The 18,411-nt window shown below is 38.8% G+C and overlaps 3 protein-coding genes and 1 long non-coding RNA gene across 6 annotated transcripts; 2 read left to right on the top strand and 2 right to left on the bottom strand.

The window, feature by feature from the left end:
• Positions 1–468: 468 nt before the first annotated feature.
• Positions 469–9,444, top strand: ptpn2b (protein tyrosine phosphatase non-receptor type 2b). 2 transcript variants are annotated; one of them, XM_029513838.1, is made up of 10 exons: positions 469–681; positions 1,196–1,286; positions 1,393–1,493; positions 2,728–2,826; positions 3,801–3,938; positions 4,424–4,633; positions 4,863–5,024; positions 5,547–5,755; positions 6,219–6,314; positions 8,552–9,444. In XM_029513838.1, exons 1-10 carry the CDS (start codon positions 625–627, stop codon positions 8,571–8,573), a joined length of 1,185 nt encoding a protein of 394 aa, XP_029369698.1. In that variant the 5' UTR covers positions 469–624; the 3' UTR covers positions 8,574–9,444. The 2 variants fall into 2 exon arrangements, with proteins under 2 accessions (XP_029369698.1, XP_029369697.1); XM_029513837.1 differs by lacking the exon at positions 8,552–9,444 and adding an exon at positions 6,827–8,543.
• Positions 9,445–10,149: 705 nt separating this feature from the next.
• Positions 10,150–13,093, bottom strand: psmg2 (proteasome (prosome, macropain) assembly chaperone 2). Its single transcript, XM_029514546.1, has 7 exons — positions 12,926–13,093; positions 12,347–12,518; positions 12,034–12,092; positions 11,718–11,836; positions 11,443–11,622; positions 10,992–11,112; positions 10,150–10,806 (listed from the first exon to the last, which is right to left on the bottom strand). The coding sequence occupies exons 1-7, from the start codon at positions 12,980–12,982 to the stop codon at positions 10,726–10,728; spliced, it is 789 nt and encodes a 262-aa protein (XP_029370406.1). The 5' UTR covers positions 12,983–13,093; the 3' UTR covers positions 10,150–10,725.
• Positions 13,094–13,335: 242 nt separating this feature from the next.
• On the top strand, positions 13,336–16,552 carry LOC115050929 (uncharacterized). 2 transcript variants are annotated; one of them, XR_003841246.1, is made up of 3 exons: positions 13,336–13,426; positions 14,675–14,805; positions 15,009–16,552. It is a non-coding gene; the product is annotated as an uncharacterized LOC115050929 (long non-coding RNA). The 2 variants fall into 2 exon arrangements; XR_003841245.1 differs by having other exon boundaries at positions 14,675–16,552.
• On the bottom strand, positions 13,560–15,997 carry LOC115050928 (probable 2-ketogluconate reductase). Its single transcript, XM_029514085.1, has 6 exons — positions 15,977–15,997; positions 15,033–15,411; positions 14,654–14,825; positions 14,288–14,466; positions 14,100–14,196; positions 13,560–13,956 (listed from the first exon to the last, which is right to left on the bottom strand). The coding sequence occupies exons 2-6, from the start codon at positions 15,406–15,408 to the stop codon at positions 13,800–13,802; spliced, it is 981 nt and encodes a 326-aa protein (XP_029369945.1). The 5' UTR covers positions 15,409–15,411; positions 15,977–15,997; the 3' UTR covers positions 13,560–13,799.
• Positions 16,553–18,411: the final 1,859 nt, after the last annotated feature.

Genomic DNA, 18,411 nt, shown 5'->3' with positions numbered 1-18,411 from the left:
TTCTCGTCTTTGTTTCTTAGTAACTTGGCTCAATTTGAGAAGTTAATCGAAGACCTTTAAATGTTCAGTCAATTTAACCAATAGCTGTGGTATCAAAGGCTCATACATAAATGAGGAGGGGCAAGTTGTCTGATACTGTGACGAACAGAAAATGTCATGAATTTAGTGAAGAAATAATGTACTTGGTTTAAATAACAAATTTCTCAAATCTGAAACATTAGGCCCAAACAACAACCGAAACACTGATCTCGCCCTAAGCAGTGCAATTGTTTGAAACGGGTACATTTATAACACGGCGAGAAGCATTCGTCGAGTCAGTAGGTGGTGACACTGCAGACTGGGTGCATTGGTGGGCTGATCTCGGCTGCTCGCTGAAAATCTTTGTTGTGGTTTGACAGCTCCTGAGCGGACCTCTGTTTGGCGCATGCGCACACGTCACCTCCCGGGATCGTAAACTGCTGTGAGCGATAACGAACAAACAATTAGCCAGAGGTCGCTAACGCAGGGAAGTGTTAAACTCTCTGACCAAAAGCCTCTTTAGACCGAATAAAGTAATGAGGTAGATAGCCAGACAACTAGTTAAACTAACCTGGTTTAAAACAGACTGGGATTGCCACAGTGAAAATGGACAAGGAGTTTGAAGACATAGATTCAGAGAGCCGGTGGCAGAAACTGTACTTAGTAAGTATGTTAGCATGGCTAACATGAAGCTAACCCATATATTACTTGAACCGCGTATCTAATTTAGCGAGCTAATAGCTCGACTAGCTCATTAAATGAAAGATATCTAGGCTGTTAGTCATCTTTGTTTGTCTTTCATTTTTGTTTTATGCTAGTTGCAGTTTTTTTAAGTTTCTGATTAGACACTTTGGGAAGTGATATCGTATATGTTCCCGTAAGCTTAGTCAGTGTCACAAGCTTGTACATGTGGTTGAAGCTTTCTGTAATTAGCTGCCTTGTCTAGCTGTTCAGTTGTTTTGCTTTTATACTCAGTTGTGTATGTTTATTAATAGGATTAACACGCGATAACCTGTGCAATGCTAATAGCTCAGGCAACTGTGCTCATAAATAGTGATTGTGGACTCGCACATTTTAGTGAGGACGTTACTGGTTCCCTACACGATTGAGTCCCTGTCGGCGTGAAACATACAATCGACTCATTCTTGGTTATGATCAACCTCTCTATTTTCTGCAGGAAATCAGAAATCAGTCCCACGAGTGCTCCTACAAGGTGGCAAAGTACCCAGAGAATCGCACCCGAAACAGATACAGAGATGTCAGTCCATGTGAGTAAATATTTGCCGCAAGTTGGAACTGCAAGAGGTGTGCAAGTCGCCAGTCTTTGAATGTACAGCAAATCCCATCATACTTTTCTCCTGCCCTTTCCGACAGTCGATCACAGTCGGGTCAAACTGGAGAGCACAGAAAATGACTACATCAATGCAAGTCTGGTAGTGATGGAGGAAGCCCAGAGAAGTTACATATTGACTCAGGTAAATCTGAGGCTTTTGGTTCCAGTAATCACAATTAGGAATGGAGGTAGATTATATGGCAGCTGGTATAAAAACAAGTGCAGATAAATCAAAGGCTACCATACTATATACTCTAGTATCATACTTCAACCACACACCATGAATTCTGCCAACAGTTCACTTTACCCAATACAAGTTAACAGAAAACTGCTGGCTGATTGAAAAGCAGATCAGTTTGGACTGAAAACATTTCCTTATTATAACGGTCATGAAGGTTAGTGGGATGATTGAGTTTCTTTTTTCAGTTTTTACTGTTGAAATCATCCATATCATCAGTACTTGTCCTTTTACTTAGTGATAATTACATAGACATACAAACAACCTGAACTATAAGGATCACAATATAAATAGTAAATGAAGACGCCAATAGTGCATAATGAAATAGCCAATAGTAATCTTGAAGTTGAAGCACTAATCGGGCGTGTGGGGTTGTTTTATTAAAAGTGTGAAACACAATTTGACTGAGACATAAGTTATTGATTCATACACTAAATATTCTACATATTGTAACTTTCTCAGCTCTTTAACTCTTTTCCTTCTAGATATTTTCATGGCTTATCAGACATATCAGACCAAAATACTAGTATTATCAATCAAGAGCCAAAGCCATTATTTCACAATAGTATATAATAATTTATAATGCCAAAGTCATCAACACCAGTCTGTGAATAGAAACCTTTCTTGATGCATGATCATAGATACCTGACACTAATCTCAATAGGCAGATCCTTGTTCACCAAATTATGTTGCTTATCACACATAGAATAGGAAGAAAGTTTGCCCAATTCAGCATGACTAGAGATGATATATTTATATGGAAATGTCGCATGGTAAATGTTATATTATGTAAATTAGAGAAAGCAAGGACCTGTTAACATTATCTTGACATAGCCTGTGTGTGTATGTTATTATTCACCAGGGTGATGTTTGACATTTAACACCTACAAAGTATTTTCTTATCTTAACCACATCATAACCTTAAGCACTGGCCTTGATGTTTAGGTATTCTTATTTGTAAGTCTTTGTTGTACATTAATAAACACCATTCTATGCTTGTTGCGCAACCAATTGAGATTGGAATTCAAAGACTACACATATTGCTTTGTAAATTACCTTTCACTCTCTGTGGGTTTATTTCCTAGTGTCAAATAATTGATCAAAATGATGATTGCACGTGTGCATTTATCATCCTCAGGGCCCCCTCAGAAATACTTGTGGCCATTTTTGGCTGATGATCTGGGAGCAGAAGACCAAGGCAGTCATCATGCTCAACAGGGTGATAGAGAAAGGCTCTGTAAGTACAAAATGTAACCCAGATATCTTATTGACTGGCATTTGCCATTTGCCATGTGTACACACCCACATACAGAGGTTGCAGGCATACTAAATAAACCACAGATAAGTCCTACACAGAACACTTTTCTTCAGTAACAAACACACACTTTGTCAAAGTTTGCAGACTGTTGACAATGTTAAATAATTAATATAGTTTTGTTAACCCTGGGTGACTTGATTTATTTATTTATTTTCCTCTGAATAGTCTATTGCACAGTCCCCCTGTCCTGCCAGCACTTTAGATGGAATTCAGTGTTTTCACTGCAGATGTAAGAAACTGGGCTGCAGCCCACCCCCCTAATTCCTGTCACTCCAGTGATTGTACAACATGTTCATAGACACACTTAACAGTGATATCAAGTAGAGCTCCCTGTGATCTCTCACTGTCTTTCTCAGCAAAGCAGCCGGAGTTGATCTACTGTTTTCTTGGAAATAGAAGTTAAAGAGCACCTAGTCCACATATTAGAACTTACAAAGCAGAAATGGCAAAAAAGGAAATATTAAAATAAGAAGGTGGAAGGAAGTGGAAAAAGTAAAACCAATATTTATTTATTGAATCTGCCACATTTTTTTCAAAATGTAGCTATGTAACAAATGGCAGGTAAAGAAATAAAATAGTGATTAATACTCTTTTTTGGACTTTATAATTTTGTTGGCATAATCTAACTTAACTATACAAACAACAAGGCTGTGATACAATATCTTTGGCATCATAATCGTGAAGTTGTGTATTACAGGAGAGGAACATATTGAAGTCCTTTGTCTGTACCCAGTACATGTTTCAGGGAAATGTGTTAGTTATGAGGGAAAAACTATCACTATCCTTAGCTGTTAGCTGCTTTACCTCACAGCCAACCTACCTTTCAGATTGCATCATCTCTTCATCATTTGCATTTTTTGTCATACATTTCATTTTCGTTTTTCCTTTCCCAGGAAAAGTGCGCCCAGTACTGGCCCACAGCTGAGGACAGGGAAATGGCCTTTAGAGATACTCGTTTTTTGGTCACACTTGTATCAGAAGACACCAAGTCTTACTACACCACCAGAGTGCTGGAGCTGCAAAATATTAATGTAAGGCATAACATTATTTAGTCCAAGGGGCTTTTCAATGAAAGCCTGTAAAGGAGAACTAAAATGGTTTCACGATATAACACCAAGACCTAGAATGTAAACATGTTGATCAAAGCTTCTTGAGGCTGAAAACCTAACACTTAAGACTATTTTAGCTTGTTTTGCTCAGACTTTTATCCAGATTAATCACATTTTCGCTAAAGTGTCACCATCCTACACAGCCACAACTGTGGGGGTGCCAAAAAAAAGCAAACGAGGTGCAGATTATGCTGCAGAACAGTTTAAGTACTTCAAATAAAGATGCTTAATATTCAGTGTCTTTGCTGAAAAGGTTGATTGCATGAATTGAAACTGTTAGGAAGGATTATTTAAGATTATTCAGTTAAAATGTTAAAGATATCTGAAAACAAGAAAGCTCAGAATGGCACACTGCTAAGAAACACAGCTTTTATATTTGCTATTCAGGCCTCTGTTTGTTTTTATAGACAGGAGAGAAGAGGGAGATCTATCACTTTCATTATACCACATGGCCTGATTTTGGTGTCCCAGAATCCCCAGCGTCATTCCTAAACTTCCTCTTCAAAGTGCGGGAATCGAGAGCATTGAGTGTTGACCATGGGCCAGCTGTGGTCCACTGCAGTGCAGGAATTGGACGCTCAGGAACGTTTTCATTAGTTGACACATGTCTGGTCCTGGTAAGCGCTATCTGTTGGCTCCATATGTCTCTCATATGTCTGATTTAAAGTTTTAATTTAAAAGTTTAAAGTTAATTTAAACTTTCAATTGGAAAGAATATAGAATATAGTATACTTTGCAACTAACTGTTGTCTTACTCATAATGTTATCGATGAAACAAAGTCGTCACCAGATATTCGGAGTGTTCATCCTGATTAGCCAAGATTATTTTATTACTGTCCTCTACAGATGGACAAGAGGAAAAACCCATCATCAGTGGACATAAAAAGCATCCTGTTAGACATGAGGAAGTACCGCATGGGCCTGATTCAGACCCCTGACCAGCTACGCTTCTCTTACATGGTTGTCCACGAAGGAGCCAAGTATATTATGGGAGACTCCTCTGTACAGGTACCTACACCAGACACAACACCAGACCACACCACAAATCTGTACTTTTTACTGTCTGTTTTATTTCTGTATTTCTTGTTTGTAATAATTGAAGACACTAGAAACAGGTTTTGGATTCATAGCACAAAAATTTTGTCAGTGCCAAAAGCAACTTCTTAAATGTTCAACTATAACGGAATCAAGAAAAGAATAATTTCCCTTCAAATTTGTACGTTTCTATGTGCTTAAAACACAGTGTGGACACCAGATACTGCGTATAAAACAACAAAATTATTCTACCCCCTCTCTGTATCACCCTTGTGTCTTTATAAGAATTTTCTTTCATATATTCTGAGGTTCTTCTTTTTGATCTCACCACAGCCAATGTTCTCACCAGTAAGGTGGAAACTTTTACAGTCAAAGCGTGACTCACATTTTAAACATTTGCCTTTAAAATTTCTATTCTATTAATTCATTGCATCGGTAGGAAAACATCTATCTTTTCACAACTTTCCTCTCTGTTTCCTGTTTACATCCCTTTAGAACCGGTGGCGGGAGTTGTCCAGGGAAGATCAGGAGCCGTCATCAGAGTCTCGCCCCTCAACCCAGCAGCCAGCCAGATTTCCGACAGAGCGTTACAATGGCAGCCAACGGGAAGGTCAGCTGGAGGAAGGGGGTGACTACAGACAAGACGGCAAAGTACCTGCACAGTCCCCCTGCAAGGATCAGGAGCTAGACAGCAGCACAACACAGTCAGTATATTGTCTGACGCACTACTTATAATCAACCAAAAGCAATCTTTGGTAGAATCTCAGTTAAATTTTTCCTCTGATCATAAATTAGACACACAGCAGAGTCTGAGGTTGTACAATAAAAGAACGTAATTTGTTACTAGATTGATCTACAAGTTATATTTATATGAAAGATGTAATCATGGTGAATTTTTACAGGCTTCAACACAATTCACATTTTCAAAAATGTTAATACTTTCATTTTTACAGTTTTCACTCAAAAACATTTACAGAAAATGTAGTGAAAAGTTGCATGTTCATTTTCCAGAGGGTTTTTTTGTGACTTGTGTTAATGTTTCTGGAATGGGTGGAAAAATAAATTACTTAATACAATAACTCATAATGCCATTTGAGCTTTTAACATCTACCAGTGGCATAGTCTTGATAGACAGAGCTGATACTCATTTTCTCTGTGTTTTTGCAGCAAGCGACGCAGAGAAGACAGCATCTCCAAATCAAGCACAGTCAAGACACCCCAAAGCAAGCCCAGGACAAATGACCCAGAGAAGAAGAGAAAAAGGTGATCATACAGCTTTGCTGAAATAGCCTACATAAAATGCATCATCACTCTTTTTTGTTTTATTTTTATTTTTTAAGCATTTGGTAATTGCTGTAATCTATTGTCATAGGTGCCTTCTACAACTCTTTATGTAAAAGAGATTTTGGTTAATGATTAAATGGGACCATTTTCAGGAAATACAGGCTTTACCAGAGTATGACACAAACCTCCTTCATTTTCACTTCATTTTCTTTCTGTTTCTTATTTTCTCTTTCAACATTCGTATTCACTTCGTGATTAAACACTCTTCTAGAGAGCTGACATTTACTGCATCTTTTTATAAAGGCTGAATTGTTTGGCCTGAGGAAGCATTTATTTCTGATAACTGTGCCCTTTCAAAATTGGCACACTAAATCATTTCAGAGAAGCCTTCACTGCGTTCTGTGACATATCAATGTTGTTCTAGTTATAAGGTGAAAAGTGCCTCAACTCTGACAAGATCTTACTCTGCTGTTGTGGTTCTTCTCGGACAGTTTGGGCTGCATTTGCTGCACATGACACGAGCTGGCCTGTCCAGTGGGGGGCAGTGTATCTTTACCCCCTCCTGAGACAGCAACAACAACCGTGAAGAGCTCATTTAGAGGAGGAAGTTTTTCCACAGTTTTTAAAAAAAGAACATCCTCTCTTGTATATTGAGGTGTGTGTGTGTGTGTGTGTGTGTGTCAGTCAGTCAGTGTGCCAGTCAGAGTGTACTTGCTGTCTGTTGTGTCTTGTTTCTTTTTGGATTTTTGTTTTTCTCTTGATAATTCGCTTGGCTCCTGTGGTTTGGAGGTGTGTTCTTCTTGGCTGCACTTGAGCATGATGTGTGTTTGTGGTGCGTGTGTGTTTATAGTTGTGGTAATGGCTGTTGAAACTCTGAAATGTCAGGTTGACTTGGAATATTGCAAAGTGCTAATTTATTATCATATATTCAAATTTGGTCGCAGTTTTGTAACTTGTCTGCTCAATCCTGCCAAATGTCATTGAGTAAGCTTGAAAAAAACACAGTTACATGCACTGCACAACCACTGCAGAGGTAGAATTATTTTGTCGGCTAGTGAAGTTGGCCACAATAGAAATATAGAATCCACGATGGACCTTTGACAGAACACACAAAGTAATTCCTGAATTACTTCAGCAGTTAGGAGTAAACTCTTGTCCTGGTTGAAGATGTGATTACATCACACCAAATAAATTGGACTACATTACTTTTTGTGGCATGTCACTGTTTTTCCTTATGCTTCTTGCAGAATTGTATTTTTCAGTCCTTATTTTTCTTGAAAACTTTAGCATGGTGATGTTTCCAGCTGTCTTGTGGGGAATGAACTGCATCAATTGTGTTTTGCCCTTCTCTAAGTTTGAATGAAATGCTTGAGTGTTTCATTATTCATTATTTTTTTAATTTAACTAGGCTGAAGCATTTTGTCGCTACCTTTAGTCTATCGACCTAGACATTTAAAGCTGCAATTATTATTATCATGGTGGGCTTGCATGCAGGTTTTCTTTTTGTTTGTTTGTTTGTTTTTTTGCCAGAGTCAATTTAGTTTAAGAGTACTCCCTTATTTATTGGCTGAAATAAGGGAATATCTGTAAACTAAAGAAGTGCTGGACACTTTATTCTGATAATCATCCCATCATCATTTTACATACATTTGTGTTGATGTGAGCAGGTTTTAGCAGACAATATAAATATAAAGATAAAATAAAGCCAAAGAGCTGGTTTACCCACAATTCAGATCTACAGTTAGCCCTCATTCAGTGACAGACACAGGATAGACAACATTTTTGTTTGCTATTTCACCTAAACATATTGACCATTAGCTGACTAACTGTAATCTTTAAAACCTTTCCATGTCATCCTAAATTTCAGTTAATTAGACTTAACCCAATCTAATTCTTTGCACTAACTAAACGGAAATTTCACATTTACTACTGAGACCATCTGAACACAGTGTGAAATCTTGCTTATTAAACATGATTGCTGTTTTGGCTTCATTAATAATTAATCAGATTTTGAGTTGATCAAAGTGATCCGAGACAATGAATTGTGCCACAGCACCTTGCTAACAGGTGAGCAACCTGTTATTTGACATTCATTTGTTTTAGTGGTACAAGTTCCTTTGATCACTTTTAAGCTTCACTGACACTCTGCTAGATAAAAGTCTGTAGTTTACTCTCTTGAAATAATTTTTTGTTTGCTTTTGTTTGTTTAATGACAGGATGAAACCGAATGACAGCTAACCAGCTCCAGCCAAGGCCACATGAGTACAGCCCTGGCAGCGAAGCCTACATCGGCAGGGAACTCCAGCTCTCTCCTCCTCACCTTCTTAACTCCAAAGCAGTCTTCATCACTTCCACCTCAATAGCCAGCTATTCTTTTCTTTTAATATGTTTTATTTTTGTGTGTGTTGCAACCCAAAAGCATTATTCAGCCTCTGCGCACCATCCTCCTTTAACTCAGTCCCTCATTCTCTTCTGTCCTCCTCTCTCACAGCTTTTTTGTATCTCATCTTCCTCTTTAAACCCTTAACAGGAGACACTTTGACATTCTTTGAAGCGTGCACATTAAAAAAAGGCAACACCAGCACTTCACCCCTCCCCCCCGTGGTCATAGCCCAACCACCACCTGCGCTGCTTCTGGAGTCAGAACATTAGTTGTTATTTTTGCGCTAATATTACTTACAGCTTTGTCTTGCTGTTATGCTCCTTTCCATTTATGAAAGTAGGACTGACAGTAGAGGCTATGCATTGCCATTTTGTAATGGTGTTCATATGTGTATTTTTAGAAAACCTTTTTCCAGAGACAAAAATGAAAATGTTCTATTTTTTATAAAAGAATACTTGAAGTTTTTCACAGTGATAGGGCGCTGGCTTAATGAAAAACTCTGCCATTGCCCAGGAGAAATTCAGTGGCATGTGATGTTTTCATGATGTATATAGTGTTCTTTTTAAAAGGTGTGTAAAAAGACGTATTTTTTGCTTGTAAGTAAAAAAATGTTACAGATTTGAATACAGTGGAGAGCTGATTTGATGAGTTCTTTTGGAATAATTTGTCTTAAGTTTTTCTCTCTGAGTGTAATCAACAAATAAAACTGGTGTTATCTAGTTTACATAAAAACCTGTGTGTGTCCCTTACTATTTACTTTACCTCAAATCTGCAACTCGCATATGCAGCAAGTCACAGGAACACAGGAAAATGTAATAATTTTAGATTTGTGGGAGCATACTGTTTTAGAGCTGACTGAGAAGAGTGTATTAGACCAAAGAAACAAGGGTACAGTCTGCAACAAGCACAAAGACAGCACAGGGGAAGTTACTTTTCATTACACAATTTTTTTTGGGGTCTTATCAGTTGTATTGGTTCACAAGCAGCGCTTGTGAAGACCGAAAGGAAATACCGTGACTGTAGCATATTTTGCTTCAGTGAAACATGGCTGCACTCGCACATCCCAGACAGCAGCGTTGAGGTCCCAGGTTACAGTTTAGGTACGGGGAGACAGAGACTTTTCCAAATGTCATGAAGGAATGTCTCTATAACCCAGACATCGACCTGCTGGCTGTAGGAATGCGCCCGTGTTGTTTACCAAGGAAGTTCACGTACACCATTGTTATCACTGTTTACATCCCCCTGTCAGCTGATGCAGCGGTAGCCTGTGAAGTCATCAGCTCCACCGCTGCCAAACTACTGACTGAACACCCAGATGCATTCATGTTATATATTTTATTCCCTATGTGTAATGCTGCTGTTACACTGCAATACAGAATCAATGGAAGAATGGAACTCGAGGTATTGATATTGCTCATCATTGATCTGATTTTCAGTTTCAAGTTTTTATTTCATTTATAAAAAGTCACCACATTTATTTGAAAAACAATCATTTGGTTGCAAGGAAACACCACATTCTAGCAAGGTCGAAAGATGATTGTGGTCTCAGTGTCAATAGGGAAGTTGTTATAACAAGTTGTAGAGAAGAATCAGATTACTGTACAAAGAGGTGGGGCTACCAGGAATACAATATGGCACTGGGCCATCCACTTTCAGTTAAGTGGGTGGTGGCAAAGTCCAGTGTAACACAAACAAAACTTATTAAGAGATATATTAACACTGGAACAAGCTTTTATTGGGGGGAAAAAAACAACACTGAAATTCTGCAGAGTGAAACAGCATTGAAGCACAAGTTTGGGTTATGTGCTGTTAATAGGAAGGTTTTTTAGGGATCCAGACAAGGCTGAGTCCCACCCAGTATTATCAAACAACAAAAGCATCATTGTAGTTCATTCAATAGAAGGGACTCCAGCCAAAAGCTCAGTAAGTTAAGAAATGTGAAAATGTGAACTTGTGTCCTTGCCATTTGTTTATTAAAAGCTAAATATAACAAAAACTAAATATTTTTCAGAATAGTGCTGGAGGGATACCACTGCCAAAAAGAAGACTCCAAGAGGTCGGGATCTTCCATTTGCTTGACTCTTGGCCCTGAAATGGTATTAAGACACTACTGATTAGATACTTGGAATCTTAAATTGTAAACAGTAGACAGAAAGTTTAGAAACAGCGTTCCTCAAATTAAATCTTAAGTCACTAGAGGTACTTTTCATTTTGTACTGAGAACTATTGGAAGAAGAACTGTGTTGTGCATTCTGTTTGCTCTGCTAACTTACAGGGTTGTCCAACAGATGGAGCCAGTCATTGAGGTGGTTGACCAGAGTGAAGGCGTCTGGGATGTTGTCGCCTTCTGAACAGAAGAGCAGCAGCACAGCCAGAGAAAGACCCTCCAAACAACTAAACACAACATCAAACACACATTGTCAGATACACCAACATAACAACCTGCCATCAAAATGTATTTTTGTTTTGTTGCAGTGGTATTTCTGTGTGCTGAATTGAAAACACATTTTAGCAGGTTGTTTTTGTTTTGTCAACAGGATATAAAAGGCAAGCGATTCTCCTGATCTTGTAATTGATATTGCGTGGTAATGCATCATCAAGTTACAAGTCCATAAAAAAAAAAAAAATTAAAAGCAGCATCATCATTTACATTACATCCAAAAAGGTCACAATTTGAGTTGTGGATGAAGCTACCGGCAGTCTGATGGAGCTATGTGTTCCTACCTGTCTTGGTAGAGTCCTTTGGTGATGCCTCCTCCAGGGATGCAGAGACGTGGCTCTGTGTTGGCATCTGTCAGCCCTGGGAAAGCTGACACTCGCTCCATCTCCTTCCAGCCCAATTCCTTCAAAGCATCTGCACTCGTCTTCAGCAGGGACGGAGTGACCAGGAAACGTAAAGTAGTGCTGCAGTGCAAAGACACACTTTTGATATTGGCATTGGCCTGTATTCTGCCAAGGGCAATAAAATGCACAGATGATCTGAAGTATTTTGTTATTACCCTTCAAGCTGTCGGTCATCTCTCTGGTAGGCATGACTGCTGGACAGAATTATTGTCCTGGAGAATTTGCTGGCTTTGATCCAAGACACAACCATCTGACGAAACTTTTTTGATTTAGCCTGCAATTAAAAAAAGGTTATAAATTTAAACATAACAGAGGACAAAGATTTACTTAACAACTATAGTTCAAGATTGTAAAATTAAAATGGCAATTCTTTCTTTCATCTCAACACTCTTTGGACCACAGCAAAAATGTGAAAAAGTGAAAAAGAAAGCGTCACAGAACAAGCTCATGTTGATGCAACAGTAGTTTCACCTGAATAATCGGTGCTCTGATCTGAAAAACTGCCAACTTCAATTCTGGCGCTGTATAAACTGTGGGTGAGAGACATTAAAGAAAACAAGAATCAGATTCTGGAAATATGCTGGATTCCATTTCACCTAACAGTGGCTACAAGGCAAATGACAAGAATCAAAAGTTATACTCTATATATATATATATATATATATATATATATATAGAGAGAGAGAGAGAGAGAGAGAGACAGAGAGAGAGAGAGAGAGAGAGAGAGAGAGAGAGAGAGAGATGAATGTACAGCAGCTAAATAGTGAAGATATAAAGACAGTACCTTCTGCAGGGGTGTGCAGCGCCTTAGCATCTTCTTTGCAGGTGGCGTAGGGGTTGTTGCCAGCCATCGGGATCAGACAGTCTGTGTGTATGTAGCCCACTCGTTTCATGTTTAAAGTTGAAACGATGAGGTCCACCGCCAGCTGGCCCACATTACCGACAGCCACAGCTGGCTGGAGGAAGAGAACAAACACAGCAGCATGTTATTTACTTTTGGACCATTGGCAACACAACAAGTTAACTGAAGACTTGCTTGCTATTATTTTATTCATACAAACCAAATAATTACTGTAACTGATCAAATAGTTTTAGCCTCAATTAAAATAAAATCAAAGATCATAAAACTGCTCCTGACAAACCACTGCAGGAGGGACAATGCAGTTACAACATGATGTCATTTTCAGCAACCCCACAAAATGTTTTTGGTACCAAATGTCAAAACATGCCCCTCAGCCATCCAACTACTGGGTTTAGGGTTTAACAAGCCGGCACTGATACAACATTTGTCAGGCTTACTAATACTGATACAAACTAAAACACTAAAGGTTGCACAGTATTTACTTCCTGACGCGTCTCTCACCATGACGAGGGTGAAATCTTTGAAAGATGGCGGCGAGTTATCCGAGGGGATAAACATGGTGCTGTTCAGGTAGCTGGCACACGTAGCCAAAGAAAGACTTCAAAACTTTTATACGAACTAAAACTTTATTCTCCAGGTGCGTTTCACTTCTATTATCATGCCCGATGCTGAGGACCTTTTGGACACACACGCCGTCGATTACTGATGATACACCAGGTTTAGTAGCCCTTATAAACGCCTGAAGTAAATATAATAATACTACTTTAAAAAGACAAAAAAAAAGTGGGAATAGTATAGATATATACTGGTAACTACTAGATATATTTTTTATGTATGTTTTAGCTGTGTTGTGTATTCTAAATTGTGTTTTAAGAGAGATTTTAATCAGGGATATCTGCGGTCAATGCGCAGGTTTGCAAAGATTTTTTGTGTTGTAGAGATTTTCAGCTCACACGTTTCTTTGTGTTTTCCCCGTCCACAAGCAGAGATAACGAAATAATGGTAAGTAAAGCTAAACGCCAAACAAAATAACAAGAAAAGGGAAAGGAAACAACAATAATAATAATTGTTATCTTGTTTCCACGGTACAGAGATTTCAAATCGGACATCAGTTGTCACAGTGATCGTCCCGGTTTATTAGACAGAATAATTCCAAAACATCCAAATCACTTGCAATAATGAATAAAGTCAAATACGATGTACTGTGCCTTCATACTTCCACACATCAGTTAGCTAGCAGAAATTACAAGTTCTGGTTGATTATACAGTTATTCAAATTATGCACAAAGCAGTATCAGAGGCAAGTATCAGAGGGAGCCACATATTCAAAAAACCACCAATCAGTGGAAAACAGATTGTGTACTTTCAGCTTCAGTCAATTTGGCTTGACCTCATTGGGAACAGGTTGGCCCTTCACTGCAGCCACAGCATTGTCCACCATCATCTGTACCATCTTTCTGGTTGTTGGGAAGGTGTTTGTGCCAATGTGGGGAGTGATCAGCACATTAGAAAGCCCAAGTAAAGGATGATCCCTGCACAGAAGAAGGGTTATGGGAAGTCAGCAAAAGAATTGTTTTTGTTTAGTTGTTTGTTAGCTGAAATATCAAATGCAGTAGCAAAAATTATAATTTTCCTATACAGGCACTGTAGTAGGAGTTCATCTTGTTATTGGTACCTTGGTAAAGGTTCAGGGTGAGTCACATCTAATGCAGCTGCTCGAATTGTTCCACTCCGCAGAGCTTCGACTAGAGCATCCTGGTCTATGACCAGACCTGACACACAAAAAGAACGAAAACTGAATAAAGGGCAGCTGTTTTTAGAGTAACCTGAACTACTGCTATCGTTTGTTTACATTATCCCCACCTCTGCTGATGTTGACTAACGTTGCTGTGGGTTTCATGAGAGACAGCTCTCTGCGGCTAATGAGACCATTGGTTTCAGAGGTCAGGCTGACTGCCAACATCACAAAGTCGGACGCTTTCAGCAGGTCATCCATATTCTGGCAGAAACTTGCTCCCACTGCCTGTTCGTCCTCAACTTTTCTGAAAAACACAGACAGCATATTTAGCTTGTGGTTAAAATGACCTCTGTTACTATTTAAGTGTCTTTGACTTTTTTTTAGCATTTCTAGAATCAATTCAGAAATGTCTGGGACTATTTGTGTTACACAAGATTTATTATTATTATGACTTAACCAAATGAACTACTGTATATATGACACGCTTTCACCTTCTGTTCCTGTTGTGATAGAGGATCTTCATGTCAAATCCTTTGCCTCTCTGAGCGATTTTGTATCCAATGTGTCCCATTCCAATGATCCCTAGAGTCGATCCTGTGACTTCAACTCCCATTATCCAGTGAGGATTCTCAGTGGTGTTCGGGTCAGTGGCTGCTTGTTGACCTATGAAGGGAAGAAACAAAACACTTTAATCATTAAATCATATATAGGTTGTGCTGCCCTTAAACAAACAGCCTCTTCTTGGTCTTTCTCCTAAAAAATATTCAGTGATGTATTTTGTCCCAGTTTTGTGACACACTTATTTTGATTTTGTTATTGCACTGTAACAGTTTCACATGTGTTCAGGATCAAGTCGACTTTCAACTTCACCTTCAACAATCATCCTTGCTGATGCCAGGAGAAGAGCCATTCCCATATCTGCAGTGGCATCGCTCACCACACCTGGTGTGTTGCTCACTTTCACCCCAAGACTGGTGATGTATGGCACATCAAGGTGGTCGATGCCCACTCCCCCATTGGCAACCACCTTCAGCGATGGGAGTAAACTGAGCAGTGAGGGCTTAGCTTCAGGAATGTTGTACCACACCATCATGGCCTGGATTTTAGGACCATGCAGCGCAGGGTTTTTACAAAAGTCTTTGTAGCTGATGATTTGGAAGTGTTCTTTTATTATATCAGTGACTTTTTCAGGGTAACCCTGCTCTCCCACCACTGATATCAAAGCCCATGGTTTTTCCCCCTCCATAACCTGTAACAAGCAAGCAAATCAACTTTTCTTTACTGAGCACTTTTTTTAAAACAGAAATTAGAATGTGCTTTACAGGCAAAGAAAACACAGACAATTGACTTCATAACCAAAACAAATATTCAAATAACTGGCAACGTGTATTATTATGTAGAAATCTATCTGAAATGGGATTGAGTTAAAATCTGTTTCTGTGGCCTCAATTATTTTAGTATTAATTATTATTATTATTATTAATAGTAAAGGGCAGGATGACATGGGACTCTATTTAAATTTTCTCTAGTGGGTCATTCTGGCTGTGGATGTGGAGAGGCTCTTGTAAGTGCTTAAAATTAAAAAATATCCTTGATGATTAACACAACAGTCACCATCAAGACCTGTCATATGAGTTTCCAAGATTAAATTCCATATCTACAGTTTCTCAAATAATTTTTTATTAATTACACACAGACATGAAGAAACTAACAAACTATACTATAAGTGATATATGTAAAGGTCAGGTACAAGTCATAAGACGTCAGCTGGAGCATGAAGACTCACAGAAATAATTTAAGGACCAAATACTCACGAATGCTCCTTGTGATTTCCTTCTGACCTTGACTCAGGAAGAACTACTTTGGAGGATTTCAAAATAAGAGTTCTCTTAAAACTGGTATAGTAATATTACTACAGATAATCTTATAATCATGCTAAAAATAGCCAATCTACTAAATAGCTTCAAATGTGTTCAACTGTGCTGCAATGGAGAAAACTGCACATTATATTAAGTTAATGAAAGATTAAAAAATAAATAAATAAAGAAAGAGCTTGTACCTTCAAAGGAATCCAGTTTGTAGTGTGTGACTTGAAAAATGCACAATACCTTTTCATGGTGCAGGTGACAATCAGATCTGTGCAGTTTTGTCACTTTAAGAAGCCGAGATGCCTGTGCCAAACCAGAGTCTCCTTATTGGTGTCATTGTTATTTAAGATTTCTGAAACACCAACTGCTGATCTGATGTACAAAAAATCAAGACCAGACTGAACATAACACAGCAAAAATGAAAAAAGACAGATTATACATATATTTAATAATTGTAAAAAAAAAAAAAAAAAAATTAGATGCAGGGAGCCTAAAGGCCAAATCACCGTGTTAAAACATTGGTCAAATGATAAAATATGTAGTCACTAAGAAAAATCTGTCAAATGACCAAAATATATTTGATTGATATTAATATTTCTTTTTTTTTTTTAAATCAGTCTATCAGAATGAAATCCTCACCTTGTCACTCTTGTGCTCCTTCACCCTGGGATAGAAAAATGATGGTTAGGACAGAGGAAAACAACATTGGACTTAGTTGAAGATTAAACAAAGTAAACCAAGATAAAAAAGAGAGTAGTTTATAATCTGTAAGAGAATTGCAGTGACCCAGTTAGGCTATCTAGGCCTGGGATCAAGGGTTAGAAACAATTACTGCATTTTACAGGCAATGTCTCTCTGTCTGTGTCAAGTTACACTTGGTTTTATAAATATATGTATGTGACTCGTAAAACAGGAAAAACATTTGGTGTTGAAGAAATAATGGATGATAGTAACTTATGGAAACGTATGAATGTGCAGGTATAGCACTTAAGCTCTTCTAAAAGCCACCTGTTAATGCCTGGAAATATCACCTGATTGAAGGCAATGAGTGTGTTAGTGTTCCTTCTAATGATGTGTCTGGGGGTGCCTGGGGTCTGGTCTATGTGGCAGGGTCTGGTCTACCCTCTGGAAGGGTCCGGTCTCTGTTTCTAGAGGTCCCATCTCATCTCATCTTAAGGAATGGCTGATTTGTTCACAACTCTTAACTGCAGGTCTTCATTCATTATTCACAGCAGTAGCATGGCAATTGCTGTCTCTAGTCCGGTTTGTGGAGGGGGTCTGGTCTCATCTCTAGTCTGTGGAGGGCTCCAGTCTATGGGTGGGGAGGGGGGTCTTGTTTCTGTGGAGGGGTCTGTCCTAATCTTTGGTCTAGTATGGTCTAGCCTCTAGTCTTGGGGGGGCTCTGGTCTGGTCTCTGGGCAGTGGGGACTTCAGAACAGGCCTCAAACTGATTACCAGCAGGCTTCTGTGGGATTAGTCTGCATTGAGACACGATGTCATGTGAATATAGAACCACTAGGTGTCAGTAACAAACTGACAAGACACATTGAAATTAATACAAAAGTGAAGCCATTACAGGATTAAATAATCCTCACTGACTACCTTCACTGACCACCTCGTTAACTCACTCACTCATTAATCAGTCAAAGTTATCACAATTGCTTTGATGGTCATTCTAAAAACTGATCTTACATTTACAATGTAGGGGTTAAAATGGATTCTAATTTTTATGTTCATGTTGTATGAATTGCAGAAAGAGTCTCATATTTGTTTGCGACTTAGTTGATGTTGCAAACTGTTTATATTTTAAATGAATGCAATTTTTCATTCATTCTGTGTGACTTTTGCTCTTAAATAATCGATAAATACAAGCATTGTGTGACTCTGAAACTAAAAGGCCACCTCTTTAACCTATGCAATGCAACAGCTTGGTGCACTTTGGCAAAAATAATGTTTGATATGGGTAGTTGTGTGTTTGTGTTTGTGCATGTATGTGTGTCTGCAGCAAGCCCGAAGCATCAGGGTCTGCCATGTGTGCAGAGGCTGCTGCAGATCTGCAGCTTACCTGCTTTTCACTGTTGCACAATCTCTCCACTTCCATCTCAGGTACCTGCTCCTGTCATTCTCCCTCCCTCCAACATGACTCCTCCTCTCCACCTGCATCTGCCATCTCTCTCTCCTCCTCCCATCCCTCTCTCAACTGCATGCTCCTTCAAATCTCTTAGCCTTCATCCTCTATTCCTCGCAAAGCTTCAGCTCCTCCCATCCGAATATACATCCTCCTGCTGTGAGGCTTCAACTCTCTTGTTCACTGTATGTCTCTCTCACTCTCTCTGTGCTGGCCAGGAGTCTTTCAAGTTTCCATTAAGCCAGTTCAGATT

This window comes from Echeneis naucrates, chromosome 11 (genome assembly GCF_900963305.1).
Source record: "Echeneis naucrates chromosome 11, fEcheNa1.1, whole genome shotgun sequence".
Classification (NCBI taxonomy): domain Eukaryota; kingdom Metazoa; phylum Chordata; class Actinopteri; order Carangiformes; family Echeneidae; genus Echeneis; species Echeneis naucrates.
This window is presented reverse-complemented; position numbering and strand designations above follow the sequence as displayed.

What these genes read in the sequence shown, in the direction of transcription:
- ptpn2b (XM_029513837.1), top strand. Translation starts at nt 625, where the DNA reads ATGGACAAGGAGTTTGAAGACATAGATTCAGAGAGCCGGTGGCAGAAA. An exon ending in GGTGGCAGAAACTGTACTTA is followed by an intron (nt 682 to 1,195) that starts GTAAGTATGTTA and finishes TATTTTCTGCAG; the next exon opens with GAAATCAGAAATCAGTCCCA. An exon ending in CCAGAGAAGAAGAGAAAAAG is followed by an intron (nt 6,315 to 6,826) that starts GTGATCATACAG and finishes CTTCTCGGACAG; the next exon opens with TTTGGGCTGCATTTGCTGCA.
- psmg2 (XM_029514546.1), bottom strand. Translation starts at nt 12,982, where the DNA reads ATGTTTATCCCCTCGGATAACTCGCCGCCATCTTTCAAAGATTTCACC. An exon ending in GATGACCGACAGCTTGAAGG is followed by an intron (nt 11,623 to 11,717) that starts GTAATAACAAAA and finishes TTTGCACTGCAG; the next exon opens with CACTACTTTACGTTTCCTGG. An exon ending in TCCATCTGTTGGACAACCCT is followed by an intron (nt 10,807 to 10,991) that starts GTAAGTTAGCAG and finishes ATACCATTTCAG; the next exon opens with GGCCAAGAGTCAAGCAAATG.
- LOC115050928 (XM_029514085.1), bottom strand. Translation starts at nt 15,408, where the DNA reads ATGGAGGGGGAAAAACCATGGGCTTTGATATCAGTGGTGGGAGAGCAG. An exon ending in TATCACAACAGGAACAGAAG is followed by an intron (nt 14,467 to 14,653) that starts GTGAAAGCGTGT and finishes TGTGTTTTTCAG; the next exon opens with AAAAGTTGAGGACGAACAGG. An exon ending in CACCCTGAACCTTTACCAAG is followed by an intron (nt 13,957 to 14,099) that starts GTACCAATAACA and finishes TCTTCTGTGCAG; the next exon opens with GGATCATCCTTTACTTGGGC.